Source organism: Canis lupus, chromosome 1 (genome assembly GCF_048164855.1).
Source record: "Canis lupus baileyi chromosome 1, mCanLup2.hap1, whole genome shotgun sequence".
In the NCBI taxonomy this organism is placed as follows: Eukaryota; Metazoa; Chordata; class Mammalia; order Carnivora; family Canidae; genus Canis; species Canis lupus.
In genome coordinates this window covers 100,188,692-100,215,768 of record NC_132838.1, presented here as the reverse complement: position 1 = coordinate 100,215,768, position 27,077 = coordinate 100,188,692, and the positions used below count along the sequence as shown (strand labels likewise).

Below are 27,077 nucleotides of genomic sequence, written 5' to 3'. Positions count from 1 at the left end.
TACGGCTCTGCGCGACACTTCCCGGGAATCCCCGCAGCGCGTGCCCAGCGCCTCCCTCGGCAGTCCCCGCGCTTCTACAGCTCTGCGCAACGGTTCCCCGATGTTTGCGGAGTGAATCGCCGCGCCGCTTGGCGCCCCGGCAGTGGGCTCCCCGGGAAGACGCTTCTCCCGGGACCATCCGGGACTGCCAGGTTAGCTGCCGCCCGTGAGAGTGGGCTTGGTACAGGCCTGCAGGTACGGGCCTCGCTGTCCTGAGCCACTGAGCGGGCGACGCACCCCGTTTCTCTCAGGCTCCGCCTGGCAACTTGTTACCCCGGGGTTTGGGCGCTTCTTTAGGGGTTGGCGGGAGAATTCGGCCTCTGTGGGCACAGGTTCTGGGGCACAAGCGCATCAGATCGGCAGGGCAGTGTGGGTCGTTCACGACTGCGCCCGGAGGACACGGAAAGCGGGGGCTTCCCAAATCCTGGGCAGGGCGACCTGGTGAGAGCTTTTGGAGGGCGAGGGGCGGTGGTGGAGGCTAACGGAGGTGTGTGCGGCCGCCGTCGACCCCGAGGGCGTCGGTGACCATCTGCCGCACCTGGTGGGGGCGGGGGGCGCCTTTGCCTCCAGCGCCCCTGCCAGATTCCTTCCCAGACTAGCCCCTGTGATGCGGGGAGTTGGCAGGAAGGCCCTGCGTGTGAGTAGTGGTTGGCCGTTGGTAGGGGCTGGAGCTGGGTAGTTTCAAATTTGGTCAATCTAGAGCCCCAAGAAAATCTTGCCGTCTTGTGAATCTTCCACTTTCCCAGTTGGACCCTTCTCCAAGAGGCGCCTGGAGGAGAAAGGAATGGCCGTTGAAGATCTAAAAACCACTTGTGAGTGAGGTAGTTTTAGAATATAGGTGAGGTTTGGTGGGATGAGGTAACTGAGGACCAAGAAAAAACTCTTGCAACGTCTTTGCAAAAAAAAAAAAAGGTGTTTTGTTAAAGCACTGGGAGAGGACCCTTGAGCAGAAAGAGCTGCTACGAGGTTGTGAGGGGCGGCTGATTATATACTTGGGAGTTGGGGGAGTTAAGGAAAAGGGAGGTTTCAAAGGATTTTCATGTTTTTTAAAGATTTTATTTATTTGAGATAGAGCGCCCAATAGCAGGGGGAGAGGTGGGAAACTAGAAAAGTGAAAATGAAGAACAGACCAAGAAAAATGAGAAAGAAAATTTGTTAGAATGTTAATTCTATGTGTTGGGGCCAGGCGGGAAGAGAAACTCCTCAAGATGGCGGATACGCCAAAATGGCTGAGGTTCCTGTCACCACCTCCACTTGGGACGACAGCTTGAGCAGACCCTTACACCTCTCCTTTGGACTTCCCCAACCGAACCCAATGCCCTTCAAACCCCAGAGGAGGAAGTCACCTTTGACTGGTCGAATTGCAATCCTTCCTTTGCATAGTGAGGGTCACTCTGACTGGTTGGATTGCAATCCTTCCTTTGCATATGAGCCAACCAATAGGAAACCGTTCTGCCTTACAACGTTATGTAAACCCCCTACCACCCTGTCTTGGCGCGACTTCCTCGACTCACTCTCTTTCCCCGTGAGTCGTGGAACCTCGCCCGAGGGTGCCTGCAATAAAATCTGTTCTTGGACCCTCGCTTGCCTTGGCGGTCTCATTTCCGTCTAGTTACTAAAAAACTTAACACTATGTAGTAGGTATATAGTTGTTTGCCACATAACCCTCAAAAACCTTTTAAAATCTGGGGACCTGGGTATCTCAGTTAAGCTTCTGACTCTTGATATCTGCTCAGGTCATGATTTCAGGATTATGTTATCAAGCCCTGCAGCAGGTTCACTGGGCGTGTAACCTGCTTAAGACTCTCATCCCTCTCTCTCTCTCCCTCCGTCCCTCCGCACACCTCAAGTCTTTTAAAATCTACATAGAAAACAAATTATAAGAAGGATATTAATTTGTTTAATCTTGTATGTGGAGAATACTTATAAGACAGACATAAAAATAAGAAACCACAAAGAAAAAATATATATGATTAAATGGAATATACTTACACATTTACACACGCATTACATACCCAAATATATACACCAAATGATACCAAAGACTAAAAAACTTCCAAAAAATGATATTCAAAGTAACCCAAAAGCTTATACAAAATAACAGTGAAAAACCTAAATGAAAGCTGTGAAAATGTTAAAGATCAAAAATACTTTGATTGATATTTAGTATTTGTTCTTACTGTACAAACCTTGGACCCAGGTATTCTGATCAGGATTGTTGATATTTCCAGCCAGGTAATTCTTTGCGGTGAGGTGGGGGGCTGTCCTGTACATGGTAGGTTTAACAACAATCTGCCCTATAAACCTCCATATTTTTAACAATCAATTGTTATGAATGGGAGGGGAAAGAGTGGCCTGTGTGAGAGGCACTGCTCCAGCATTTTTAACAGAATAATGTGTAATATAATGAGCTGATATCTGTCCCCTCCAGGTGTTACCTGTAAAATTAACTACATCCAAAGAGAAAAGATCTATAACTATGTTATTCCTTTATTAATTGATGTCTTCAGATACTTCTACCTTGAATCAATTTGTAACATAAAATTATGCCTTTTCTCTAGATTTTCAAATTTCTTGTAATAAAATTAGTATTACAAACATCTTCACATCATTATAATTCATTTCTCTTTCATAGTGTTGAATTATGACCAGTTTTTTTTCTGATGTGACATGACAAAGTCTACTCCAGCAAATTCAAATAAACTAGATTTTGTTTTCATTAATCTTTTATTAGACTCTTCCATCTTCATTTCAGGGTTTTTTAGAACTTTTTCCCATTTCTTGAGTTGAATTCATAACTATTCAACAAATATGCGGTACCCAACATGTTTAAGGTACAGTGTGAAAACGCTCAGTACCTGCCCCTGACTTTTTAATAATAATGCATGTATTAACTTCTGAAAACAGCTTTGACCACATCCTATATCTTCTACCAGTTCATAGTCCTTCCCCTTAAAAGTCTATTTTCTGTTGTATTTTCTTAAATAATTAAGCATACAGATGTTACTGTATGCTTAAAAGGCCCTAGAATCTTTTAACATCCATAATTATTGTAGAAAATAAAAACTATACAACTTCTGCTTTTAAGGATTTGTTACAGTGAAGTTACTTAATAAAACGTGTCTAGGAGCTATGCTCTTAATGATTCTACAATCACTATATCATGGGGTTACTATTTTCCCAGTATGAACTTACAGACATGGCAAAAAAGATCCAAATAATGGCCTGTTCATATTTATTATTCTGGAGATAATTTTCTTACATGCAGTAGGAGATAAAAGCTTTCCTATGTTAAACAGGAAGGATTCTTCATTAAAAAAAAAGATTTATTTACTTATTGAAGGGTAGGGAAGAGGCAATGGGGAAGAAAGAGAGGAGAGAGACTTAGGCAGACTCCTTGCTGAGGGCAGATTCCCAACAGCTTCATCTGATGACCCTAAGATCATGACCTGAGCCAAAAACAATAGTCAGACACTTAATTGAGAGAGCCACCTAAATAAATAGAGTGCACCACCCAGGCGCCTCTGCATTCATTTTCACTGTCTCATAATACTACTAGTGGTAGTGATACTGTCAACACTTATGGGAATATTTGGCAGACAATATATGGGTTGAAATATTTAATTTCTTCCACTTTAAAACTAAGTAAACATGGAAGTTAACTAACTCAATGCCCCAGTAGTAAGAAAATGACAGAACTACAATATGTAATGTGGGTTTTAAGAAGTTTTTTTGGAATTTTTTTTATTTCAAGTTTTTATTTAAATTCTAGTTAACATATTGTGTAATACTAGTTTCAAGAGAATTTAGTGACTCGTCACTTACGTATAACACCCAGTGCTCCTCAAAACGAGTGCCTTCCTTAATACCCATCCTCCATCTAGCCCATCCCCTGCCCACCTCCCCTCCAGCAACCCTCAGCTTGTTCTCTATAGTTAAAAGTTTACATTATAGGGGGACACCTGGTGGCTCAGTGATCTGCCTTTGGCTCAGGGCGTGATCCTGGGGTCCTGGGATCGAGTCCACATCAGGCTCCCTATGGGAAGCCTGCTTCTTCCTCAGCCTATGTCTCTGCCTCTCTCTGTATGTCTCTCATGAATATATAAATAAAATCTTTTTTAAATAAGTTTATATTATGGTTTGCCTCTCTTTTTAAAAAAGTTTTCTACTAAAAGTTCAAGTTTACAGTAAAGTCTTAAATGTGATGGATTTTCTACATTCAAATTACATTAACAGTAACATTCAAATACTACTGACCCAAAATAAATTTTCTCATGCTAAGATATAGATTATGAAGCAAATTTTTCTGTATTCCTAACATAGGTTTCTCATGATTATAAATTTTGTGATATTGAAAAGCTGTGATTAGATTCTGAGCTGTGAAGACTTTGCCACATAGCTTATAAAAAAATTTCTGGCCAGCAGGTGAACCATAACTAACAGCCTTCCCATTCTTCCCTTCTCTGTTCTAGTTAGCTTACAAACACTGATGTATAATTTTGAGCCATGATTAAAGACCTTTGCACATTGCTTACATTCATAAGAGGGTTTTTTCCTTCCAATATAAATTCTGTAATATTTAAGTTTTGAGCTAAGACTAATGGCTTTTCCACAATTCTTACATTCACAGTATTTCTCACAGTATGCATTTTCTGATACTGACTTAAGTATGACCTCTGAATAATTTTCTAAATTATTTTTATTTGTAAGATTACTCTAAATATGAATTGTCTGTTATAAAGGGAGACCTTTGCACTTTGCTTACAGTATTAGTTGTTGTTTTTCTCCAATATAAAGTCTCTGACACTGAGCAAGTTTGGAGTTCCAGAGGAAGGCCCTCCCACATTCTTCACATACTTAGCATTTCTTACCACTTGAATTCTCTGATGTCCAATAAGATGTGATCTCACCACATTCATTACATTCATAAGGTTTTTTACCACTGTGAATTCTCCAACATTGAAGAAGGTGTGAACCAAGACCAAAGGCCTTCCCACAGTCCTTACCCTCATAGGGCTTCTCACCAGTATGAGTTCTCTGATGATGAGTATGTTCTGAGCCACAAGGAAAAGCCTTCTCACAATCCTTACATTCATATGGCTTCTCATCAGTATGAATTCTTAGATGTTGAATAGGGTGTAATAACTGAATGAAGGCCTTCCATATTACCTACATTTATAGAATTTCTCACCATTATGAATTTTCTGATGTCGATTAAGTTGTGAGGAATGACCAAAGGCCTTCCCACATTCCATACATTCATAGGGTTTCTCTCCAGTATGAATTCTCCAATGTTGAGTAAGTTGTGATCCATAACTAAAAGCTTTCCATTCCTTTCATTCATAAGGTGGCTTGTTTGTATAAAATCTCTGATGCAGCTTTTCAGAATTCTTATGAAAAATCTTATGGATGTATGCTGCTGAATGCTGGCTGAATATGGGCATTTTTTCATACTTCCCTTGTCTGAAATATTCCTCCTCAGTTCTTTGTCCTATTTCAGATAAGCCTCTAAGATTGGATCCAACAAGGTGGTTCTTTAATATTTCCATTATACATCACTGAAGTGATTCTTTTTCAAAAATGCTGTTTCTTGAAAATAACACCTTAGTATCACACATGCAGTGTAACTGTGAAAAATAACAAAGTATACATATAATGTATTCCTGTTCCATGAAAAATAAAACTTCTATGGCAGAAATTGGATGAGAAAATCAGGTTCAGTAGGAGTAAATGGCTGAAAACATTCTCAAATAAAAAAAAAGTAAGGTGCTAAGTAGGTCTACAAAAATGGAGGATAAACAGAATTCCATGAATACTGCATAGTGTATTTGTAGGAACTCCTCAACTGCTATCTACCTATTTTTAAATGTCACTGACAGAAGAAAGGAAGAACTCACTGAGGGTTCCAGCAGTGACAAAGTAGAATGAGTAGATTTAGAGAAAAGGATACTTCACATGATTTCCATATGGAAATGACTGGAACACTATTAAAATATTTTCAAGTCCCATTACCTTTGTATCACAGTAAATTACTTAACTAACCTGAACCCCTATACTCTCATTTGATGAATAACTATTCTCATAGAATTGTGAGGATTAAGACTACAGATCCGTGGCATAACAGAAGTGTTCAATAAATACAGAATCTGTATTAAATGTTATAACTGTGAAAGAAGAGTTTGGCAACTAAAAGAATTAGGAAATATATTTTAAACCCATCCCTCATATAAACTTCTACTAAGTAGCAATACTTTTTCACAATCCAATCTTTGTCTCATTCTCATTTTTTGCTTATTCAGCTTTGATTATCTGAGCTATCACTATAACTTTTGAATCAATCTCCAACTCTGGTCCAATCCAACATCCTGCTTGTACTATGCCTGCACTCAAATCACTGAACATAACTGAAAAAGCACATATAGTGAAGAGAAGTAGCTACATTTTCAATATAACAAAACAAATCTTAACTGCAGCCTCAGAAATGACTGACCATTTTCACTGCATTCTCTTGATTAATTTAGTCTAGTAGTGACATGGATTTAAGGTTTCCCAATGAAGAAGAGAGCCCAAAAGAGACAAAACGTGTTCTGGGATCTTACTGTGTTGGAGAAGTTAGTTTCCAGATGTTCCAGATGATGGAGAATGAGAATAGTCAAAACATGATGGTGAAAAATGGTTATTAAGGACAACTGGGTGGTTTAATTGGTTAAGCATTTGACTCTGGATTTCCGCTCAGGTCCTAATCCTATGGGTCATGAGATCAAGCCTAGAGTTGGGTTCCATGCTCAGCAGGGAGTCTCCTTGAAGATTTTCTCCCTCTTGCCCCTCTCCCCATTCACACATACACATTCTCAAATATATGTTTGAAAAAATTACTACTTTACACCATATACAGGATTAAACTGCAGATGGACTAAAAATTCACCATAAATAAAATATTTCAAGCTTTTTGATATAAAGATCTGTATCAAAATCCCTATTTAAAAAATGGTAAAAGGGGGATCCCTGGGTGGCGCAGTGGTTTGGTGCCTGCCTTTGGCCCAGGGCGCGATCCTGGAGACCCGGGATCGAATCCCACATCGGGCTTCCGGTGCATGGAGCCTGCTTCTCCCTCTGCCTATGTCTCTGCCTCTCTCTTTCTCTCTCTGTGACTATCATAAATAAATAAAAATTTTTAAAAAATGGTAAAAGGATATCCACTAGTACTACTGCTATTCAAATTATACTGAAGTTTCAACATAAGAAAATTTGGGGCACCTGGGTGGCTGTGTTGAGCATCTGCCTTTGGCTCAGGTCGTGATCACAGGGTCCTGGAATCAAATCCCACATCAGGCTCCTCACAGGCAGCCTACTTCTCCCTCTGCCTCTCTCTGTGTGTCTCTCAAGAATAAATAAATAAAATCTTTAAAAAATAAAGTATTTGTTGTTGCTATTAGCAAAATAATTATATTTAAGTAATTTCTTACCATACCTATTTTATTAGTAAAGAGTGAATTAATCAAGTACTTTTCAGTAAATATTTTAAAACATATTTCCTCTTTTAACTTAGTCACTCATTGATATTCCATTACTCTTGAATTTTAGAATTAAATAACTTTATATACTGCAAAACTCATTCTATATGCTTTTATTTATATTTGCATCATAAGTGATGAGTCAATTATTTTTGCATTTACTATGATGGTTTTATAGTGATGGTATATTTTTAAATTTCAATGAAAACAATGAGAAATATAAAATATATTGGGAATTATAAAAATATATTGAGAAATGCTATCTCTAGGATTTGGAGTAATTTGAATTGATAAAATTATCTGGTCTCTAAACATGTACTAAAATGAGATTATGAATCCATCTCTTCATGTTGCCTTTTAAAAATCAACTTTATTGATATAATTTACATACAATAAACTGCATCCATTTAGTGTTCAATGCATTTGATAATTGTATACATCTATGAAACCACTAACACAATAAAAATACAGAACATTTTCATCACCCCTAAAACATTTCTTGTACACCTTTAAAGGCCAACCTTCCCTGCCCCCAGCACCAGGCAACCACCAATCTTTGTGTCACTGAGTTTGCATTTCACTTCACTATTTGTGTCACTTCCCTATTAGTTTCCAAAATTTCATATAAATGCAATTATTTAGTGTGTGATACTCATTTATGACTCGCTTTTTATTCAAAATGACTTTGAAATTCATCTGTGTTGTTGCATATGTCAGTAGTCACTGCTCTTTATTGCTGAAGAGCACGACAGTAGTCATTTATGGATAGACCATATTTTAGACATTTATTCACTTGATGGACATGAGGTCTATTTTCAGTTTGAGACTATTATGAATAAAACTATCAACAAGCATGTACAAATCCATATGGACATAAGTTTTCATTTCTCTTGGGTTGAATATGGGAGTGGAATGGCTGGGTTGTATGGTAGCTGTGTATTTTAACTGTTCAAGAATTTGAAAACTGATTTCCAAAGTGTATGTGTTATTTCAAATTTCCACTTGCTGCAAAGGATTTCCAGTTGCTCCACATCTTCCAACACTTGTTGCTGCCAATCATTTTAATTTTAGTCTTTTTAATGAATGCATAGAGGTATCATTGTATTTTAATTAGCATTTCTTTGATGGCTAATGTTGAAAATCCTTTTTCCTTCTTGGCCATGTCACATCTTTCACGAACAATTTGTCTGAGTTTGTTACCATTTTTTATTGGATTACTTGCCTTCTTACAATTTGGTTGTAAATTTGTATTTTCAGAATACAAATCTTTTGTCAGATATCTACTGCAAATATTCTCTCCCATTCTGTATCTTACCTTTTCATTTTCTTAGCAGTGCCAAGAGTTTTTAATTTTGAAAAGCCAAATTTAACTTTTTTTTTTTTTTTACTTCATTATTTGACCTATTTAAGAAATCTCTTCCTATGGTTCTGGTACATTTTAAATGATTGCTCTGTAATGATATTTACAATTTATCTTATAGCTATCAATCTTTTTAATTTCCTATTCAATTTTGGTCAACTCTGTCTTGCCGTAAAATCATTCATTCTAGGTAGTATTCTTTTTGATCCTATTAATTGATCCAATATCACTTGTGGTTCTTCTTACTCATTACAAATCTTATGTAAATTTTCTATCTCTCTACCTTACTTTAAGTTCATGTGGAGTATCTACTGGGGTTTTTAAATATTTTTCTACTGTAAAAGAGAAAAGATGGATTACTTTACAGAGAACGACAAATATATGATTTCACTCACATATGGAATTTAAGAAACAAAACAGATGAACATAAGGGAAGAAAAGAGACAGAAGTGAACTATAAAAGACTCTTAACTATAGAACAAATTGAGAGTTGAGGAGGGATGTGGGTAGAGGATGGGATAAATGGGTGATGGGCATTAAGGAGGGCACTTGTTCTGTTGAGCACTGGGTGTATAAGTGATGAATCACTAAATTCTACCCCTGAAACCAATATTGCATTATATGTTAACGAACTATAAATAAAAATTTGGGGAAAAAAAGATGGATTACTTTACACATCTTGATGCCTGAATAAATTTAGGCATGCTTTCAGATACAAGATAAACTTAGAATACAATGGCTTATACAAAACCTTTTATTTCGATCACCAAGCAAAAGTCTGGAGGTAACTTGCTATTAGTGTTGACTAAATACTGTCATGACCAGTGTTTCTTTCTCCTACAGTTGAGAAGGTTCCCACTCTCCCAGGCATCATGTGCAAGGCAGGAAGAAGGGTAAATTGATAGCATCAGTTAAAACTACCCCTTTTCTTAGGAAAGCAAAGGTTTTCCCAGAATGCATCTACCAGTGTTTTGATTGTCCTGACCTGAGTCAGTCACCTGGCCACTACCAACTTCAAAAGATGCTAACAAAGTAGTGAGGGAGAAGCACTGGACTTGCTCTGTAAACCAACATGTCTACAATTGTGAAAGTGGCTATCCATGCCCAAGGGAAAAAAAAAATTACTTTCCCAAAAGATATACAACATACACCAAAAAAGACATTTAAAAATGTTATTCCATGAGGTTAACTCAAACTAGAAATTCAGAAACTGTAAAAAAAAAAAAACACATTTAAACATGTAAAAAATAAAATTATGTGAATGGGAAAATATATACAAAGTTAAGAGTCAAGCAATAGTTTTCTTAAAGGACTTATTACCTTTAGCATAAAAAAATAAACCTGTCGCAAATTGACAACAATCCAAAAAGAAAGATGGTTTATAACGTTTATAAAGGCAACTTAGCTAATTAAATGGCCAAGAAACATTTAAAGAGGTATATTAGTATGTAAATTAAAGTAAGTTATCACTTTGAAATCAGAAAACTTCTCAGAGTTAGAGTAACCATTGTTTTTAGTAGAGGGGAAGGGTGGCTTTATATACTGATGTTGGGAAATATGAAATGCTACTCTTATTTATTCCATAGACATCTGACAATTTCTATCAAAATAAGAAAACACAATTCAATCCATCAGTCTGCCAGAAGTAGCTTACAGAAAGAGGAAAAGCTCCAATAGGTAATGGCATGGTTATGACTGCCTATTAGCCCATTACACTATCCCACCTCTTGAGGGTGGTTATGGACCATTTTCTCTAATGACAAAAATGTGAACAGTGGCAGAGAGGGCTGAACAAACTATGACCTGTCCACACCACAGACTTTTTTTCAGCTAGTTAAGTTATTCTTGAGTGCAAAAGATGCAAAACCGTGTAATATAACTCCAGCTTAAGACAATGAAATCACACTCATGTGCGCACATATATTATTAATGATTAAGTAAAAAGAAAACTATGAAGTTGACTACCACTGCTTATTTAGTGACAGACTGTTGGTGCCTGGAGTTGCTATAACTGGACAAAGTGCAGGATTCAAGAGATAAAATATAAGTCATACTTACATGTGTGTTTCAATGTTATTTAATTAAAAGAAAGGTTTTTGTGGGCATTTCTGTCAGTGAGTTGGCACTGCCCTCTGTTGGGTGGGGGCTCCTATCCTGGGTACTGTCCTTTCCTACCTCTACGTTACTTCTACCATGTTGGGGGTCCAGTCCTCACAAGGGAGGGAAAAGGCCTTTTCAGCCTGTACCTTGCTGCTATGGCAGTGCCATGTTTACCCATGCACAGCCCATCTCATCTCATTCACATGCTGGCCTCAGTCCGCTACAGTGTTTCAGTCCCATGCTGAAACTGTCATCTGCATTTTGGGAAATAAGGACAGCATAAAGGCCTTGAAAGTGGTGGAAGAAAAGGTAGAAGCCTTCAAATTTCATTTCCCTTGAATTGTAATATTTTTCTAAATAATAGAAAATTAGGGGATCCCTGGGTGGCTCGTTAGTTTATCACCTGCCTTTGGCCCAGGGCACGATCCTGGAGCCCTGGATCGAGTCCCGCGTCGGGCTCCTGGCATGAAGCCTGCTTCTCCCTCCTCCTGTGTCTCTGCCTCTCTCTCTCTGTCTATCATGAATAAATAAATCTTTAAAAAAAATAGAAAATTAGCTGTCTTACTCATAGAATCTGGTTGCTTTTTGCCAATATTGCTGATAAACAAATGGAGCAAAATGTTAACAGATGAATTTGGGTAAAGGGTTACTATGTAATTTTTCTGCCCTTCCTATTATCGAAACACTGTTCTATATGTTTGAAACCATTCCTAAATAAAAAGTTAAGAAAAAAAAAAAAGGCAATTATTGGGCTGGCCTATTATCCCAACTGGTTTAAGACATGGACATGAAACTTAACCAATGAACAAAATGAAATTTATTCCTTATAAAATGCTTCTATGGGAAAAGCTCTTCCAGTTTCCTCCTGATATTAATTTTATGGCATTTTAAGAAAATGATGTATCCTCATAAAAGTTATTCTCCTCCATTTTTATGATGTCTGGTAAGATATAAACTGTACACAAAGACTTTTTAAAATACAACTCGGGGCACCTGGATGGCTCAGCTGGTTAAGCATCTGCCTTCAGCACAGGTCACGATCCCAGGGTCTCTGGGATCGAGCCCTACATCAGGCTCCCTGCTTAGCGAGGAGCCTGCTTCTCCCTCTCCCTCTGCTGCTCTCTCTCAAATAAAACAAAAACTCTCTTAAAAAAATAAAGAAATAAAATACAACAACTCTGTCAAAGGAGTAACTTGTTCAAACTCAGAGAAGTGTTTATCATTTTCAGGAAATACAATTTCACTCATGCAAATACTGAAAATTGATTTCTGAATGAAGCTATTTCCACATGAAATACATTTGCAACAGAGATTTTGTAACTTCCATGTGGTTCTCCAGTAATTGCTTTTATAGGTTTCTCTCTCTAAAATGAGTTTCTGAGGAAAAATCAACTTCTGATCTGTTATTTCTCTCATATAGGAATTTGCTCTTCAAAAAGTTAACTTTTCACTTTAAGGATGATTTTTTAGTTATTGTATACATAAGTTTTCTTTCCAGCATGAATTCTCTGCTATTCTCTGTAATGATGTAATGATTTGTAAATGAAGCCCTACTCACATTTAGTAAGACAGAAAATTACTCTCTCCTATGAATTATCTGATGCATGATTAAATGTTGGGTTGAATGAGTTTTCTTACTTTTTTTTAACTCACAGAATGAAAGGTTTTAAAAATTACTTTTTAATTTAAAAATTTAGATTATAAAATTGTTTTTAAAAAGCTTTGCTATAAATATAAATGAACTGTATTATAGTAGTGGCATAAAAAGATATGTCTATTTCACACTACTCTCCCTGGTAAGGTCCTTACTGCACATGCCTTCAATTTTTACCAACCTTGGAATTCCATCTAAGTAAGATTTAGCTCTCCCATTTAACACCTAACTGTCCATCATCCATTCCCAAATCAATTCCCAGTCCCTCTTCAAATATGTGGAGGCCAGTAAAAGGAAGTCTTCCTTTCTCCTAGATGTTACTACCCTGTTGACAAAAGGTAATGTTTCTTCTTTTTTCAGCTCAATAATGTAGAACTGTATTTTTTTAAATGTGCCTGGGGAGGTGCCTAGGTGGCTCAGTTGGCTGAGTGTCTGAGTCTCTGCCTGCAACTCATGTCATGATCTCAGGGTCCTGGGATCGAGTCCTGCTCAGTGGGGAGGCTACTTCTCCCTCTCCCTCTGCTGCTCCTTCTGTTTGTGCTCTCTCTCAAAATAAATAAATAAGGGACCCCTGGTGGCTCAGTGGTTGAGCATCTGTCTTTGGCTCAGGGAGTGATTTTGCGGTCCCAGGATGGAATCCCGCATTGGGATCCCCAATGGTGCGCTCTGCCTACATCTCTGCCTCTCTTTCTCTGTGTCTCTCATGAACAAATAAATAAAATCTTAAAAAAAAAAAAAAAAATTTTTTTTTTTTTAAAGTAAGTAACGGGATCCCTGGGTGGCGCAGCGGTTTGGCGCCTGCCTTTGGCCCAGGGCGCGATCCCGGAGACCCGGGATTGAGTCCCACATCGGGTTCCCGGTGCATGGAGCCTGCTTCTCCCTCTGCCTGTGTCTCTGCCTCTCTCTCTCTCTCTCTGTGTGACTATCATAAATAAATAAAAATTAAGAAAAAAAATTAAAAAAAAAATTAAGTAACGTGTCTGGGAATAAAAAGGTTGAGAATCACTATCTCAATAATCCTTTTAATTAATCTTTGAAATCCTTATTCTCAAACCCCTGGGCTGTTAGACCAGTTTTCATTAACTTCACTTCCTATTTACCATCCAAAGGGGGAAAAAAACATACTATTAAAAAAGAAACACAAGAGTCTCTTAGTCAATCTCTTTTTGCTAAAGTCTGGCAACTACCATAATAAAATTTGACACTACCAAAAAAAGGTAATTTCCCCTTATGTATCAAAGTTCACAAAATCTGAAACAAACAGTAAATGTCTTAACTTTTACCACCAAAAGAAATGGGAATAGTGTCACAAATCAGAACACTTTCATTTTTTAGTTTGGAAAGTTTTGGTAATTAAAACTAAAAATGGTGGAAGAAAATATTAAATATATTTAATTTTGTGATGGCACTGAGAGCTACCAAGAAGTAAGAAACTACAGGAATAAGATTAAAGATAAGACATAACCTCTGGGGATGCCTGGGTGGCTCAATGGTTGAGCATCTGCCTTCGGCTCAGGGCATGATACTGGGGTCCTGAGATCAAGTCCTGCATCGGGCTCCCTGCAGGGAGTCTGCTTCTCCCTTTGCCTCTGTCTCTAGCTCTGTCTCTCATGAATAAATAAAATCTTAAAAAAAAAAAAAAAAAGACAGACCTCTGGAATTTAGGGCTATTTATTAAAAAGAGGTGTTTGCAGGGATGCCTGGGTGACTTGGTTAAATGTCTGCTTTTGGTTCAGGCCGTGGTCCCAGGGTCCCTGGATCGAGCCCCGAGTTGGGCTCTCTGCTAAGCGGGGAATCTGCTTCTCTTTCTCCCGGTCTGCTGCTTGGCCTACTTGTACTCTCTCTGCCTCTCTCTTTCTCTCTCTCTCTGTCAAATAAATAAATATGATCTTCAAAAAAAAAAAAGTGTGCTCATTTTTAAAGCAAATACTGGGCAAGAAAGGTTAAAGTTTTTGACAAGCTTATGGGGCCTCTTAGACAAATTAAGTTCCTTCCCAGAATGAGATATCTGGCAAAGTCCACGTCTCTAGGGTATCCCCTAGAAATAAGAGTGAAAAACACCAGACAAGCCATCATGGAGACTGGAGCCCAGTTTTACACACTGTCACTACAAGACTGGAGAAAAACAAGCAGGGGTGCTCATGCTCTCACCTAGCCACCTGTTAAGAGTGAAAAGCAAATCTCTGGAAGAAGATATCAACCAGACCATCTCAGTATCTCTACAATTGTTAGTTTATAGTATCTGGTCATTGATTTAAAATCATCAGGTATAAGAGAAGATAAGCATCACTAAATCTGAAATAACTAATGGAGAAAAGTTAATGGGGATGTAAATAATAGGGTTATTTCTAGACAAGCAGAGCAAGGTAATGAAGCTGAAGAATACATAGATAATATCAAGAAATTTCCAAAAATGTGAAGAAAAAAAAAACTTACTAAACTAAGGATTTAAAAAACACTCCAAACCCCAAACAAATACATAGAAAATCATACCTAGGCATTTCAATGTGTGATTTTTGGCAGCCTAAGACATGAATTTTTTTAAAAGATTTTGTTTATTCATGAGAGACACAGAGAGAGGCAGAGACGAAGGCAGAGGGAGAAGCAGGCTGCCTGCAGGACCCCAGGATCACGACCTGAGCCAAAGGCAGATGCTCAACCACTGAGCCATCCAGGTGCCTGATAAGACTAAATTTTGAAGGAGCTAGAGAAAAGGGGGTAAAAGCACATTACCTTCAAAGGTAATTACATTGAAAGCTTATTTTCCAACAAAACAGTGAAACACAGACTTTAACAAAATATATTCAAGATACTAACAGAAAAGAACTGTGTGCTTAGGATCTTATATTGAGTAAAAATATCTTTCAAAAATGAAAGCAAAATAAAGACATCTTCCAAAGAACAAAATTTGTCACTAGGAAGCACACACTAAAAAAAAAATTGCTAACGGGTCTTCTTCAGTCAGTAGAAAAAAAAAATATTCTAGAATGAAACTTGAAGGAAAAGAAGGAATAAAAAAGTAATAAAAAGGGTAAGTATGAGGATTAATCTAGATGAATATCGACTCTGAGACAATAACCACGACATCAACTACATAAAAATCCAAATGCATAACATTAACACCATGTAACTCAAGAGGGAAATAAAGGAGCTACTTTAGTAGCTGCTCACCTCGTCCAGAGAGTGATATGGGTACTAATTTATATCAGCCTTCAATAAGTGAAGTATACGTACGGTATTAACTTCTGATGTAGTAAATCTTAAGGCAAAAAATTATCAGTATCAATAAAAATGGACATTTCATGATGATTAGGGTTCAAGTAACCAGGAAGAGTTCTAAATTTGAATGTATGTAAAAACAAAGACTCAAAATATAGAAAACTAAAAAGGAGAGACAATTTCATGAATATTCTGGAAGATAAAACACTTCTTTTAGAATCTGATGGAATAAATCTGTAAGAATAGAAAGAGGGTTCAAAACACAGTAAGATTAATTTGTAGAGTCTGAGAGGGGACAGGAAGAGTACTCTTCCAAATGTGCAATTCTGTCTTCTAAGAAGACAAACTCAAAGGCAAACAGTAGTGTCCAAAGATAATGTAGCATGTGATGACTATGTAGAGAATGTATTAACAAAATTAGAAGGAAAGAATTCTAGGTTTTGAAACCCATTTTCTTAATTTGTCTCTTTTCCAAACAGAAATCAGTAAAAATTACAGATTTCTGTGGATGAGGCTAAGACTTTTATATCTGTGACCCAAGGCTTAGTCGCATGGTCTCAGGGCCAGTTCTAAGGTAACAAATAAATAGTCTGTAGAGCTGCTGCTTACCTCATTGGTCACTTTGGGGATGGATATAAGCTGGCAGAACTTTATGCCTCTTAGGTGTGAGTTACCTGTGCCATGGCAGGGAATTATTAAGTAAGGAAACATACTGGATAACTAAAGAGGCCTGTTAATGTTCAAGTAAGCCTGTGGTTCTAATTTGCCAATCTCAAAGTCAAATAAAAAAAAATGTTTATCCGAATTTCTACACACTGATACTGTAAAAAATAAATAATAGTGACTTCCTGAAGGAAAAAAGGAGGTCCTTCCTTTGTGTCTTTTATGTCAATTTTCACAAAAACTTCTGATTTCTCTTAGTTACAGGCTTGAATTGTCTATACTTTTGCCCTCATTTCAGCATCCTTAGACAATGAAAAATTTTCTTAGCACTCTACTCATTAAGAAATTACTTTGGTCAATAGGGAATACAGCCCTGAATTTATAAAGCTTTTTATCCATAACATGAAACAAAGTCTACCAAGTCCTCTGCTGGCATATTTACTATTATTTGCAGGAGTCCAGTAATTAACTATGGCCCAAACACATTGTTTAAGCACTTTCTTCAGTGTCTTCCTCCATACATGTAATTAGACACCAGTTCTGTGATCCAGACATTCACGCTTCTGACCAGAGATATGGTGGCTTGGTCACCTCCTGCTTCATAGTGAAGCAGTAGCCTCTCACTACTTTGTATCCCCACACCATGACTGCGGCACCGAGCACTCTACTTCCCCAGAATCAGATTTCTGACATACACTGAGCTGTGGCCTCCAGTGTAAGGTTTTCCTAAAGTCATTGCCTTTATAGGGTTTCTGTCTGGCATGAATTTTCTGGTGTTTAATAAGATTTGATCTGATGGTGAAGGCTTTTCCACACTCAGCACATATAAATGGTTTCTCTCCAGTGTGAATTCGATGATGTTCATGAAGTTGTGACTTCTTAATGAAGGCCTTCCCACAGTCACTGCATTCATAGGGTTTCTCTCCAGTATGAATTCTTCGATGCCTATTTAAGTGTGATTTCTGGATAAAGGATTTCCCACATTCTGTACAAATATAGGGCTTCTCTCCTGTATGAATTCTCTGATGCATAATTAGCGTTGATTTCCTTGCAAAGGCTTTCCCACATTCGCTGCACTCATAGTGTCTCTCTCCGGTATGAGACTGCTGATGTATATGGAGACCTGACTTCCGAGTAAAGGCTTTTCCACAGTCACTACATTTATAGGGTTTCTCCCCAGTATGAATTTTCTGGTGTGTAAAGAGATTCGATCTGTCAGTGAAGGCCTTTCCACACTCTGCACATCTGTAGGGTTTCTCTCCTGTGTGAATTTGCTGATGCACATGGAGTTGTGACTTCTTTGTGAAGGATTTCCCACAGTCACTGCACTCATAGGGTTTCTCTCCAGTATGAATTCTCTCATGGGTAATAAAGTGTGACTTGTGGAAGAAGGCTTTCCCACACTCAGTACATACATAGGGCTTTTCTCCTCTGTGAATTCTCTGATGCATACTTAGTGTTGACTTCTGGATGAAGGCTTTCCCACATTCACTGCATTCATAATGTCTCTCTCCAGTGTGGCATTTCTGATGTATCCTGAGCCGTGACTTCCAGGTGAATGATTTTCCGCAATCACTGCATTTATAGGGTTTCTCTCCAGTATGAATTTTTTGGTGTTTAATTAGATTTGACCTGTCAGTAAAGGCCTTTGCACATTCAGTACATATATAAGGTCTCTCTCCAGTATGAATTTTCTGGTGTATAATGAGATTTGTCTTGTGAGTGAAGACCTTCCCACATTCTGTACATATAAAGGGATTCTCTCCTGTGTGAATTCGCTGATGCACATGGAGTTGTGACTTCTTTATAAAGGATTTTCCACAGTCACTGCACTTGTAAGGTTTCTCTCCAGTATGAATTCTCTCATGTGTAATAAAATGTGACTTCCGGATAAAGGCTTTCCCACATTCAGTACACACATACGGTTTTTCTCCTGTGTGAATTTTCTGATGCATACTCAGAGTTGATTTCCTTGTGAAGGCTTTTCCACATTCAGTACATTCAAAGTGTTTCTCTCCAGTATGGATTTTTTTATGTACATTGAGATTTGAATTCTGAGAGACATTTTCCCCACATTCGCTGTATTCATAGGGTTTTTCTCCAATATGAATTCCCTGGCATCTGAACAGATCTGACTTCTGGATAAAGGCTTTTCCATATTCACTGCATTTACAGTGATTCTCCTCAGTGTGAGTTTTCTCAGGATTTGACTTGAGGGAAAAGTCCTTTTCATATTCAGTGCATGTGCAGGGTTTCCCTCCTACAGAAGCCTTTTGAGCAACAGCAAGTTGGAGCTTCTGACTGAAGACTGTCTCACATTTGCTGCATTGATGCTGTTTCTCTTCAGTATAAATACTCTGGCATGCAAAGAGGTGTGACTTCCTGGTGAAAATTTTTACATAATCAGAAAATAAACTGAGATTCTCCCCAGTACGAATTTTTTGATGTTGAATGAGAGCTTGCTCATGACTCAGAAGTTTCTTACACTGGTTATATTCACAAGCATGTGTTTCTGTATGAGAATCCATATGAGTAAAAATATTACCACATCCAATAATCTTATCAAGATTTTCTGCTGCATTGTTTCTATAATCACATAAGCTTACAATAGGCTTCAAACTCCTTCCAAATGAGTCATAGTTCTGGAGTTTTTTTCTCGCAGGAACAAGGTATGTGTTTACATGATCAATTTTCTGAGTGCTTTTATATTCACAGTCTCTCTCATTAAATAGTGTTCCCTTGTTGATAAACGTGACATGATCTGCACTTGTGTTCTGGTTTTCCTCACATCTCCTTATCTGTTTATCATCTTGCCACAATTCTTCTAAAATGGAATATGGGTCACCGCTTGTGAAAAGATTAATTCTCTCAAACTGGATGGAAACTTCTTCAGACATTCCATGCTGTGAAGTTTCAAAACCAATATCTCCATCTAAGAAAGAAGGAAAAAATAAAATGTACAATGAACAGTTAAGAGAACACAAAAGGCAGAATACATATAGTTAATTAAGGAATAGAGAGAACTGTAAGAGACTTTATATAACAAATATATGTAAAAACATGTATGAGTAGTAATAAATTCATATATAAAATATAGCAATAAAATGAATACTTATCTCACGTTTACTAAATAAGAAGCAGTAGCATTTAGATATGCCAGGCATTGCTCTAAGTTCTATAACTAATTCATTTAATCATCACAACCCCTGCTCTTCGTATCAGTACTGTCTGTATTTTACAGATGAGGAAACTAAGCCACAGAAGAGTCAGGTATTTGCCAAATACCAAATGTTTAGAGAAGATTTAAAGTAAAGCCGCATCAGCTCTATGTATGTAGCAGAACTACATAGTAAGCTGTCAGAGGAACAAAGTAACAAACTGTGTGGCTTAAAAGAAGTATGTGGAGCTTCTGGGTTGGTGAACACATGGATATTTGGAGACAGCAGCATGCCTGGAGAGGGCATGAAAGCTGGCCCTATGCATCTTTTCCATCTGGCTCTTCCTAAGTTTTTATCCTTTTTATAATACCTGGTGATCTAAAAGAGCTCATCATTCACCTGTCAGAGATTCCTGACTATCAGTGCATCCCATGGGGAAAATGCACCACCCCTGCACAATCAGACTCTTGTGTATACACTGTGCTCTCAGCAATGCCGTCCAGCCTGGCCTAGCGGTCCGATACCTTCTGCTCATGGACCAGCTATGAAAAGGGACAGAGCCCCAAAACAAGCTAGACAAGTCGCAGACAAACAGACCTGGCCAGTAACCAGAGAGAAAAACAAAGAGTCAAAAGTTAAAAAAGAGAGAGAGAGAGACAGCAAAAGTGAAGTCTCAAGGCCTCTTGGAGATCACTCCAGGAGTCATGAAAATATATGATTAGGCTTAACCCATGGGTTTCTACTGCTGAATTCCCAACACTAATAGGGAAGAAACCTTTCAGCATCTCTGAGCAAGGCTTTCCTAGTATGGGTTTATCGGACTGTTGAAACCTCCAAGCTCACTCTTAGGTAAGGTCAGAAGAACACACAGCAGGGTCTTGGGAAAAGAGGCTCTAAACAGTGTTAACCTTAAAAATAAAACTGTGGGGATGCCTAGGTGGCTCAGCGGTTAAACCTCTGCCTTTGGCTCAGGGCATGATCCCGCGGTCCCCGGATCGAGTTCCTCATGGGGCTCCCTGCATGGAGCCTGCTTCTCTCTCTGCCTCTGTCTCTGCCTCTCTCTTTCATGAATAAATAAATAAAATCTAAAAAAAAAAAAAAAAAAAAAGTATGTGAGTCTATATTCTTGTTATCTTTATTATTCTTAATCCTTCAACCACTAATTCATCTATTTTCGCTTCCTCATCAATCACTGTGTCCTAAATATCAATTGATTCATGTAGAGTAAAGCTATTTTTTTAAAGATGTATTTATTTGAGGGGATCCCTGGGTGGCTCAGCGGTTCAGTGCCTGCCTTTGGCCCAGGGTGTGATCCTGGAGGCTCGGGATCAAGTCCCGCGTCAGGCTCCCGGCGTGGAGCCTGCTTCTCCCTCTGCCTGTGTCTCTGCTTCTATCATGAATAAATAAATAAAATCTTTTAAAAAATAATAAATAAAAATATATTTGAGAAAGAGCACACATCTGTGAGTGGCGATGGGGGAAGTAACAAAGGTGGAGGGAGAGGAACAAGCTAACTCCACACCAAGTGCAGAGCCTGAAGCAGGGCTCAATCTAATGACCCCAGATCATGTCTTCAGCTGAAATCAAGAGTCAGTTGCTGAACCAACTGAGCCACCGAGCACCCCTAGAGTAAAACTATTATAGCTTCATTCATTCTGACTTAGCCAACTGACAAAAAATGTCTATGATTCAATCCTTTGTTCTAGTTTGGGGTGCAGAGATATATGTGCTCAACAGGAGGCATGTAACAAGAGAAAGGAATAGCTGCCTGATTCAGGGCCTGAAAGTCTTCCATCAGAACCTGTCCTCTCTCTTCAGCAGTATGAAGTTTGTAACCAAATTCATGGCTGCCCCTGAACAACAGCCTCATTTATGGTGAGGTGAAGCCAAGTAATTCAGTTCTTACCAGTCAAATGGGAGTAAAAATTATGTTTGTTGTGACAAAGCCCATGTCTTAAGGATATAGGCGTGTGTCCACAACCCTCTTCTCTTCCTGCTGACTGTATTCCAGACTGTGGCACCCAGCTCTGTGGCTGGTAATGTCATAAGCACAGTTTAGAAATCTATGGCCCCCAGACTAAATCCAGGCCTCCACCCAAAAGCTAGAAATGGATTTTACATTTTTGAATGGTTAAAAAAAAAAATAAAAGAATTACATGACACATGAAAAATACATGAAATCCAAATTTCATATATTTAATAAATATATAATAAAGTTTTTATTGTTCTTTTATTTTATTACTCATTCATTGATGTAGTACCTATAGCTGTTTTGGGGCAACAACAGCAAAACCAAGTAGTAATGACAGCAATCATATGGCTCACAAAGCCTGAAATAATGACGTCCGAGCCTTTACAGAAAATGTTTGCCAACCTCTGCTCTAGGGGATGGCCGTGTAATGACTTGGAAGCTGTCATGTGATGCTGGGCCAATGTTTATGTTCACTATGTTTATGTTCACTATTTCTTGGGGTCTCTTGGTGATAGGAGCTTGGCTTTCTCCAATACACTATTCTTGCCCAGAATAAGATCATTAATATTCCAAATTCTGGAAGAGCATATAAGACATAGTAACTTCTCAGTAAATATTTATATAAAAAATAGATACTATTATCTTATTCTACTAGAGTTCTTGAATATAGACACAGTCTAACCTCATATGCATTTTCTTCTGCCTCCAGGGCCCTGTCATGTCCCAGGACATATTCTTTAGATGCTATTTTATATTTTTACTCACACACATTAATGGCTTTTATTAATCCTAAGAACATCTAATAATGGAATCCTGAACATGGATTTTGATCTTTGGCAATCTTTCATATTCTTTAGCTTACAAACCTATTATTATTTTTTTTTACAAACCTATTATTACATCTGACAACATTTACATTACTATCAACAATGTTCAGTGTAAAAATTTATTTACGTACTAAAAAGTTTAATTATTCCTGTTACCACTGATTCAACTGCTATTTCAGTAAAATAAAGCATCATAATTTCAGGTCAATAAAATGTGAATATGCAAACTATCTTCCCACTTGTCACTAAAGTCTCTTTTATTGCTAAATCTAAACATATACAGTTGACCCTTAAACAACACAGGTTTGTACTGCATGGGTCCACTTATGCATGGATTTTTTTCAAAAAACACAGTAAAGTACTATAAATTTATTTTCCTTATGATTTTCTAATTACATTTTCTTTTCTCTAGCTTAATTTGTTGTAAGAATACTGCATGTAATACATCTAACATGCAAAATATGTGTTAAATGACTGTTTATGTTACCAATAAGGCTGCTGGTTAACAGAAGACTATTAGTAGCTAGGTTTTGGGGCAAAGTTACATGTGGATTCATAACTATATGAAGGGTCATATAGCCTCACGCTGTCCATGGATCAACTATATTTTTTTCCCCATTCAGCTATTTTTTCTGATCCTCTGTTCCTATTCAAAATTCATTACTCTTTCACAGATCATCTGGGGTCCTTCTTTTCTTTAACTCAAAAACAAAGACCAGATATTCTGAGCCACTCATATTCATACTTAACTGGCACATATGTGCACTGTAACCAACGCTTAATGCACAATGGCTGACATTTTAAACATTTCATGCAGTTATTTTTCCTTTCCTAATATAATTATTGGCCCTTAGAATTGTTCCTAGCAGAAAAAATTTTTACATTGCTCACAAAGAGAAAAATAACCTTCTCAGCTCATCACATAAATTCAAGAATTTAATTTTGTTAAATAATTCTCTACAGAAACATTTAAATGAAAAACGGGGAGAAGATTCAGTTATCACATAATTTAATGTAGTTTTGTCTGTTTCTGTGGACTGCTGAATTAGAAAAGGAAAAAGCCATGTATGCTGTACTGGTCATGTACACACTCAAGGGGAAGTGAAGACTAAACAAAAGAATAAGTATCTGAATAGGCAGACAGATTGCAAAACAAATAGATGCAGGGGGATCATTAAAAAACATTAGAACAGGGCAGCCTGGATGGCTCGGTGGTTTAGCACTGCCTTCAGCCCAAGGCATGATCGTGGAGACCCTGGGTAGAGTCCCACGTCAGGCTCCCTGCATGGAGCCTGCTTCTCCCTCTGCCTGTGTCTCTGCCTCCCAATCTCTTTCCCTCTCTCTTATGAATAAAATCTTAAAAAAAAAAAAATTAGAACAAAGTAAACATAATCATGGGCACTAAACACAGACAATATGAATTGCAAATATGAGGCAATATGAATTGCAAACTACTTTCTTTAGTTTACAAACCCACTGAGAGAAATATTTTTCAGGTGTTATATAATAGGCAGTACATTTAGTGTGGCTCCATATAGCTATGACAGGATAAACACGGTGTTTTTGTTTTATTTATTTATTTATTTATTTATTTATTTATTTATTTATTTATTTAGAAAGCGTGAGTACAAGCGGGGAGGGGGCAGAGGGGAAGGGACAGGTACGAGGAGACTTGGTGCTGAGCATGGAGACTGATGTGGGGCTCAATCATGACCTGTGCCAAAATCAACAGTCAGAAGCTCAGCCAACTGAGCCACCTAGGCACTCCAAACATGGTGTTTTAAGCAGTGAAATCTATTAGTAGCACCTAAGATAAACTAGTGAAAAAAGCAGGGTGGGGAGGATTAGCCCATCCAAATAGGGTTAGAATAACCTAAAAGCATGAGAAAATATAGACATGGTTTTGAGTAATATCACAGGAAAGTAAGAGGAAGAGGGCATCCAAATTATATTTTTTAGAAGATAAACGTTACTATAAAGGGCAGAAAGAATTATTTGAGAAGATGAGCCATAGGGAAAATAAAAAACTGCCAAGAGAACCTGACAAAATTTTGAAAAGAGAGTGCTCTGCTTTTAGCATGCTGTACTATACCTGCTCTTCCTTCACATAACTGGCCACCTGAGGGGCCCTTATATGCAAAAGCTATCACTCATTACCCTGAGTATTCTATACAAGGGCCAATGGCTGATTGAGACACACACCAATGGTGACACCGTATTTGTTTCCCTGAGCCAAGCCTAATGCTGGTCACAAGTTATGTGGGAACTGAGACACTTAATTCAATCTGAGACACACATCTGTCCCTAAATGCTAATAACTTTCAAGTGGGATGGTTATATATATGATAGAGGCTTATAGGACTTATGAAATGCAGCATAAAGCAGTTCAGCTCAAAGTATGTAGTCATCAGCAGGCAGGGGAGCCTGATATTAAGAGAAGAAAAAGACTCCTGTGGTGGTAGGGACCGTCTAGACATCCTACTCACTGAACCATCTGTTAAGTCATCTGTAGAGGAAGAATGGACCCCCACTCCAATTTGGTTCAGATGTCAAGAGTGATTATGCAACACACACACCAATAAGGTATGAAACCATTTGTTACTTAGTAACGAAATTTTTTTTTTTTTTTTTTTTTTTTTTTAGTAATGAAACTTTCAAGGGAGAGCTCCCAAGCAGGCTCAAAGTAGATTGAGAGAGAGGAAAAGGACTGGGTTTTTTAATGGTGTTTGCAGAGTGAGGCCAGGCTGACTGCTCCTATGCAGCTTCCCATCAGCACCAAGGGAGGGAGCACTTGGGCTTTCTTATTGGTTTGCCTAGATGTGAGACTGAAGGATGAGACTTAGAGGATGTCAGCAGTCAAACATGGAAAATGAACTCAGATGTGACACCTAAAGCAAAGCTACAAAACCCAAATCGGGGCATCCCAGGTGTCTCAGCAGTTTAGCACCGCCTTCAGCCCAGGGCGTGATCCTGGAGACCCAGGATCAAGTCCCACGTCAGGCTCCCTGCATGAAGCCTGCTTCTCCCTCTGCCTCTCTTTCTCTCTCTCTCTCTAATAATAAATAAAATCTTAAAAAAAAAATCAACAAGTAGAACCAAAGCTAAAAAGCTTCTGCAACAGTAAAAGAAATAGACAACAAAATGAAAATACATGGAATGGGAGAAGATATTTACAAACCATATACCTGATAAGAGGTTAATATCCAAAATATATCTTAAAAACTCACACCTCAAGAGCAAAAAATCAAATAACCCAATTAAAAAATGGGCAAAGGACAAGAATTCTCTATCCAGCAAGGCTATTGTTGAAAATAGAAAGAGGACTAAAGAGGTTCCTAGACAAACAAAAACTGAAGGAGTTCATAACCACTAAACCAGTTGTGCAAGAAATATTAAAGGAGACTCTCAGAACACCTGGGTGGCTCATTAAGCGTCTGCCTTTAGCTCAGGGTGTAATCCTGGAGTCCTGGGATTGAGTCCCGCATTGGGCTCCCTGAATGGAGCCTGACTTCTCCCTCTGCCTCTGTCTCTGCCTCTGCATCTCTCCTGAATAGATAAATAAAATCTTTAAAAAAAAAAAAAAAAAAACACTCTCAGTGGAAAGAAGAGGCCAAAAGTGACAAAGACTAGGAAGGAACATAGAAAATCTCCAGAAATAACAACAAAACAAATAATAAAATGCCACTAAATACATATATATCAATAATCACTCTGAATGTAAATGGAATAAACTCTCCAATCAAAAGATACAGGGTGTCATAATGGATAAAAAGCAAGACCCATCTATATGTTGCCTATGAGAGACTCATTTTAGACCTAAAGACACCTGCAGATTGAGAGTGAGGGGATGGAGAACCATTAACCATGTGAATAAATGTCTAAAGAAAGCCAGAGTAGCAGTACTTAAAGCAGACAAACTAGATTTTAAACCAAAGACTAGGGGCACCCAGGTGGCTCAATCAGTTAAGTGTCCAACTCCTGATTTCAGCTCAAGTCATGATCTCAGGGTTGTAAGACTGAGTCCTTCATTTGGCTCATGTGCTGGGCATGGAGCCTGCTTGGGATTCCTCTCACCTTCTGTCCACTAAAAACGTAAAATAAAATACAAACCAAAGACAATAACAAGAGATGAAGAAGAAGAATACCATATCATAATTAAGGGGTCTATCCATCACAAGATCATGTAATACTTATGCCCCCAACCTGGGAGAATACCCTTGGCACCTGAGTGGCTCCAGTCGTTAAGCATCTGCCTTGGGGTCGGGTAGTGATCTCAGGTCCTGGGATGGAGTCCCACATCAGGCTCCCTGTTCAGCAGGGAGTCTGCTTCTCCCTCTCCCTCTGCCCTTTCACTTCCCTCCACTAGTGCTCGCTCTCTCTTGCACTCTCTCTCTCTCTCAAATAAAGAAAAAAATAAAATCTAAAAAGAAAGAAAGAAAGAAGAAAGAGAGAGAGAGAGAGAGAGAGAGAGAAAGAAAGAAAGAAAGAAAGAAAGAAAGAAAGAAAGAAAGAAAGAAAGAAAGAAAAAAGAAAGAAAGAAAGAAAGAAGAAATAGGTGATGGGGATTAAGG

General features: G+C 38.2%; 1 protein-coding gene and 1 long non-coding RNA gene across 11 annotated transcripts in view; one reads left to right on the top strand and one right to left on the bottom strand.

The window, feature by feature from the left end:
- The first annotated feature begins 16 nt into the window (after positions 1-16).
- On the top strand, positions 17-1,621 carry LOC140642161 (uncharacterized). The gene is made up of 3 exons (XR_012038700.1): positions 17-191; positions 786-851; positions 1,226-1,621. It is a non-coding gene; the product is annotated as an uncharacterized lncRNA (long non-coding RNA).
- Positions 1,622-7,903: 6,282 nt separating this feature from the next.
- ZNF484 (zinc finger protein 484) overlaps positions 7,904-27,077 on the bottom strand; it is a 44,988-nt gene continuing 25,814 nt past the window's right edge. For 9 of the 10 annotated variants that reach the window (XM_072842634.1, XM_072842633.1, XM_072842626.1 and 6 more), the window contains one exon: positions 7,904-19,481. In XM_072842634.1, the coding sequence (XP_072698735.1) occupies positions 17,173-19,481 (2,309 nt within the window). In that variant the 3' untranslated portion in view covers positions 7,904-17,172. Of the gene's footprint in view, positions 19,482-20,615; positions 20,793-27,077 lie in introns of all 10 variants that reach the window. The other variant, XM_072842640.1, reaches the window with a different exon arrangement.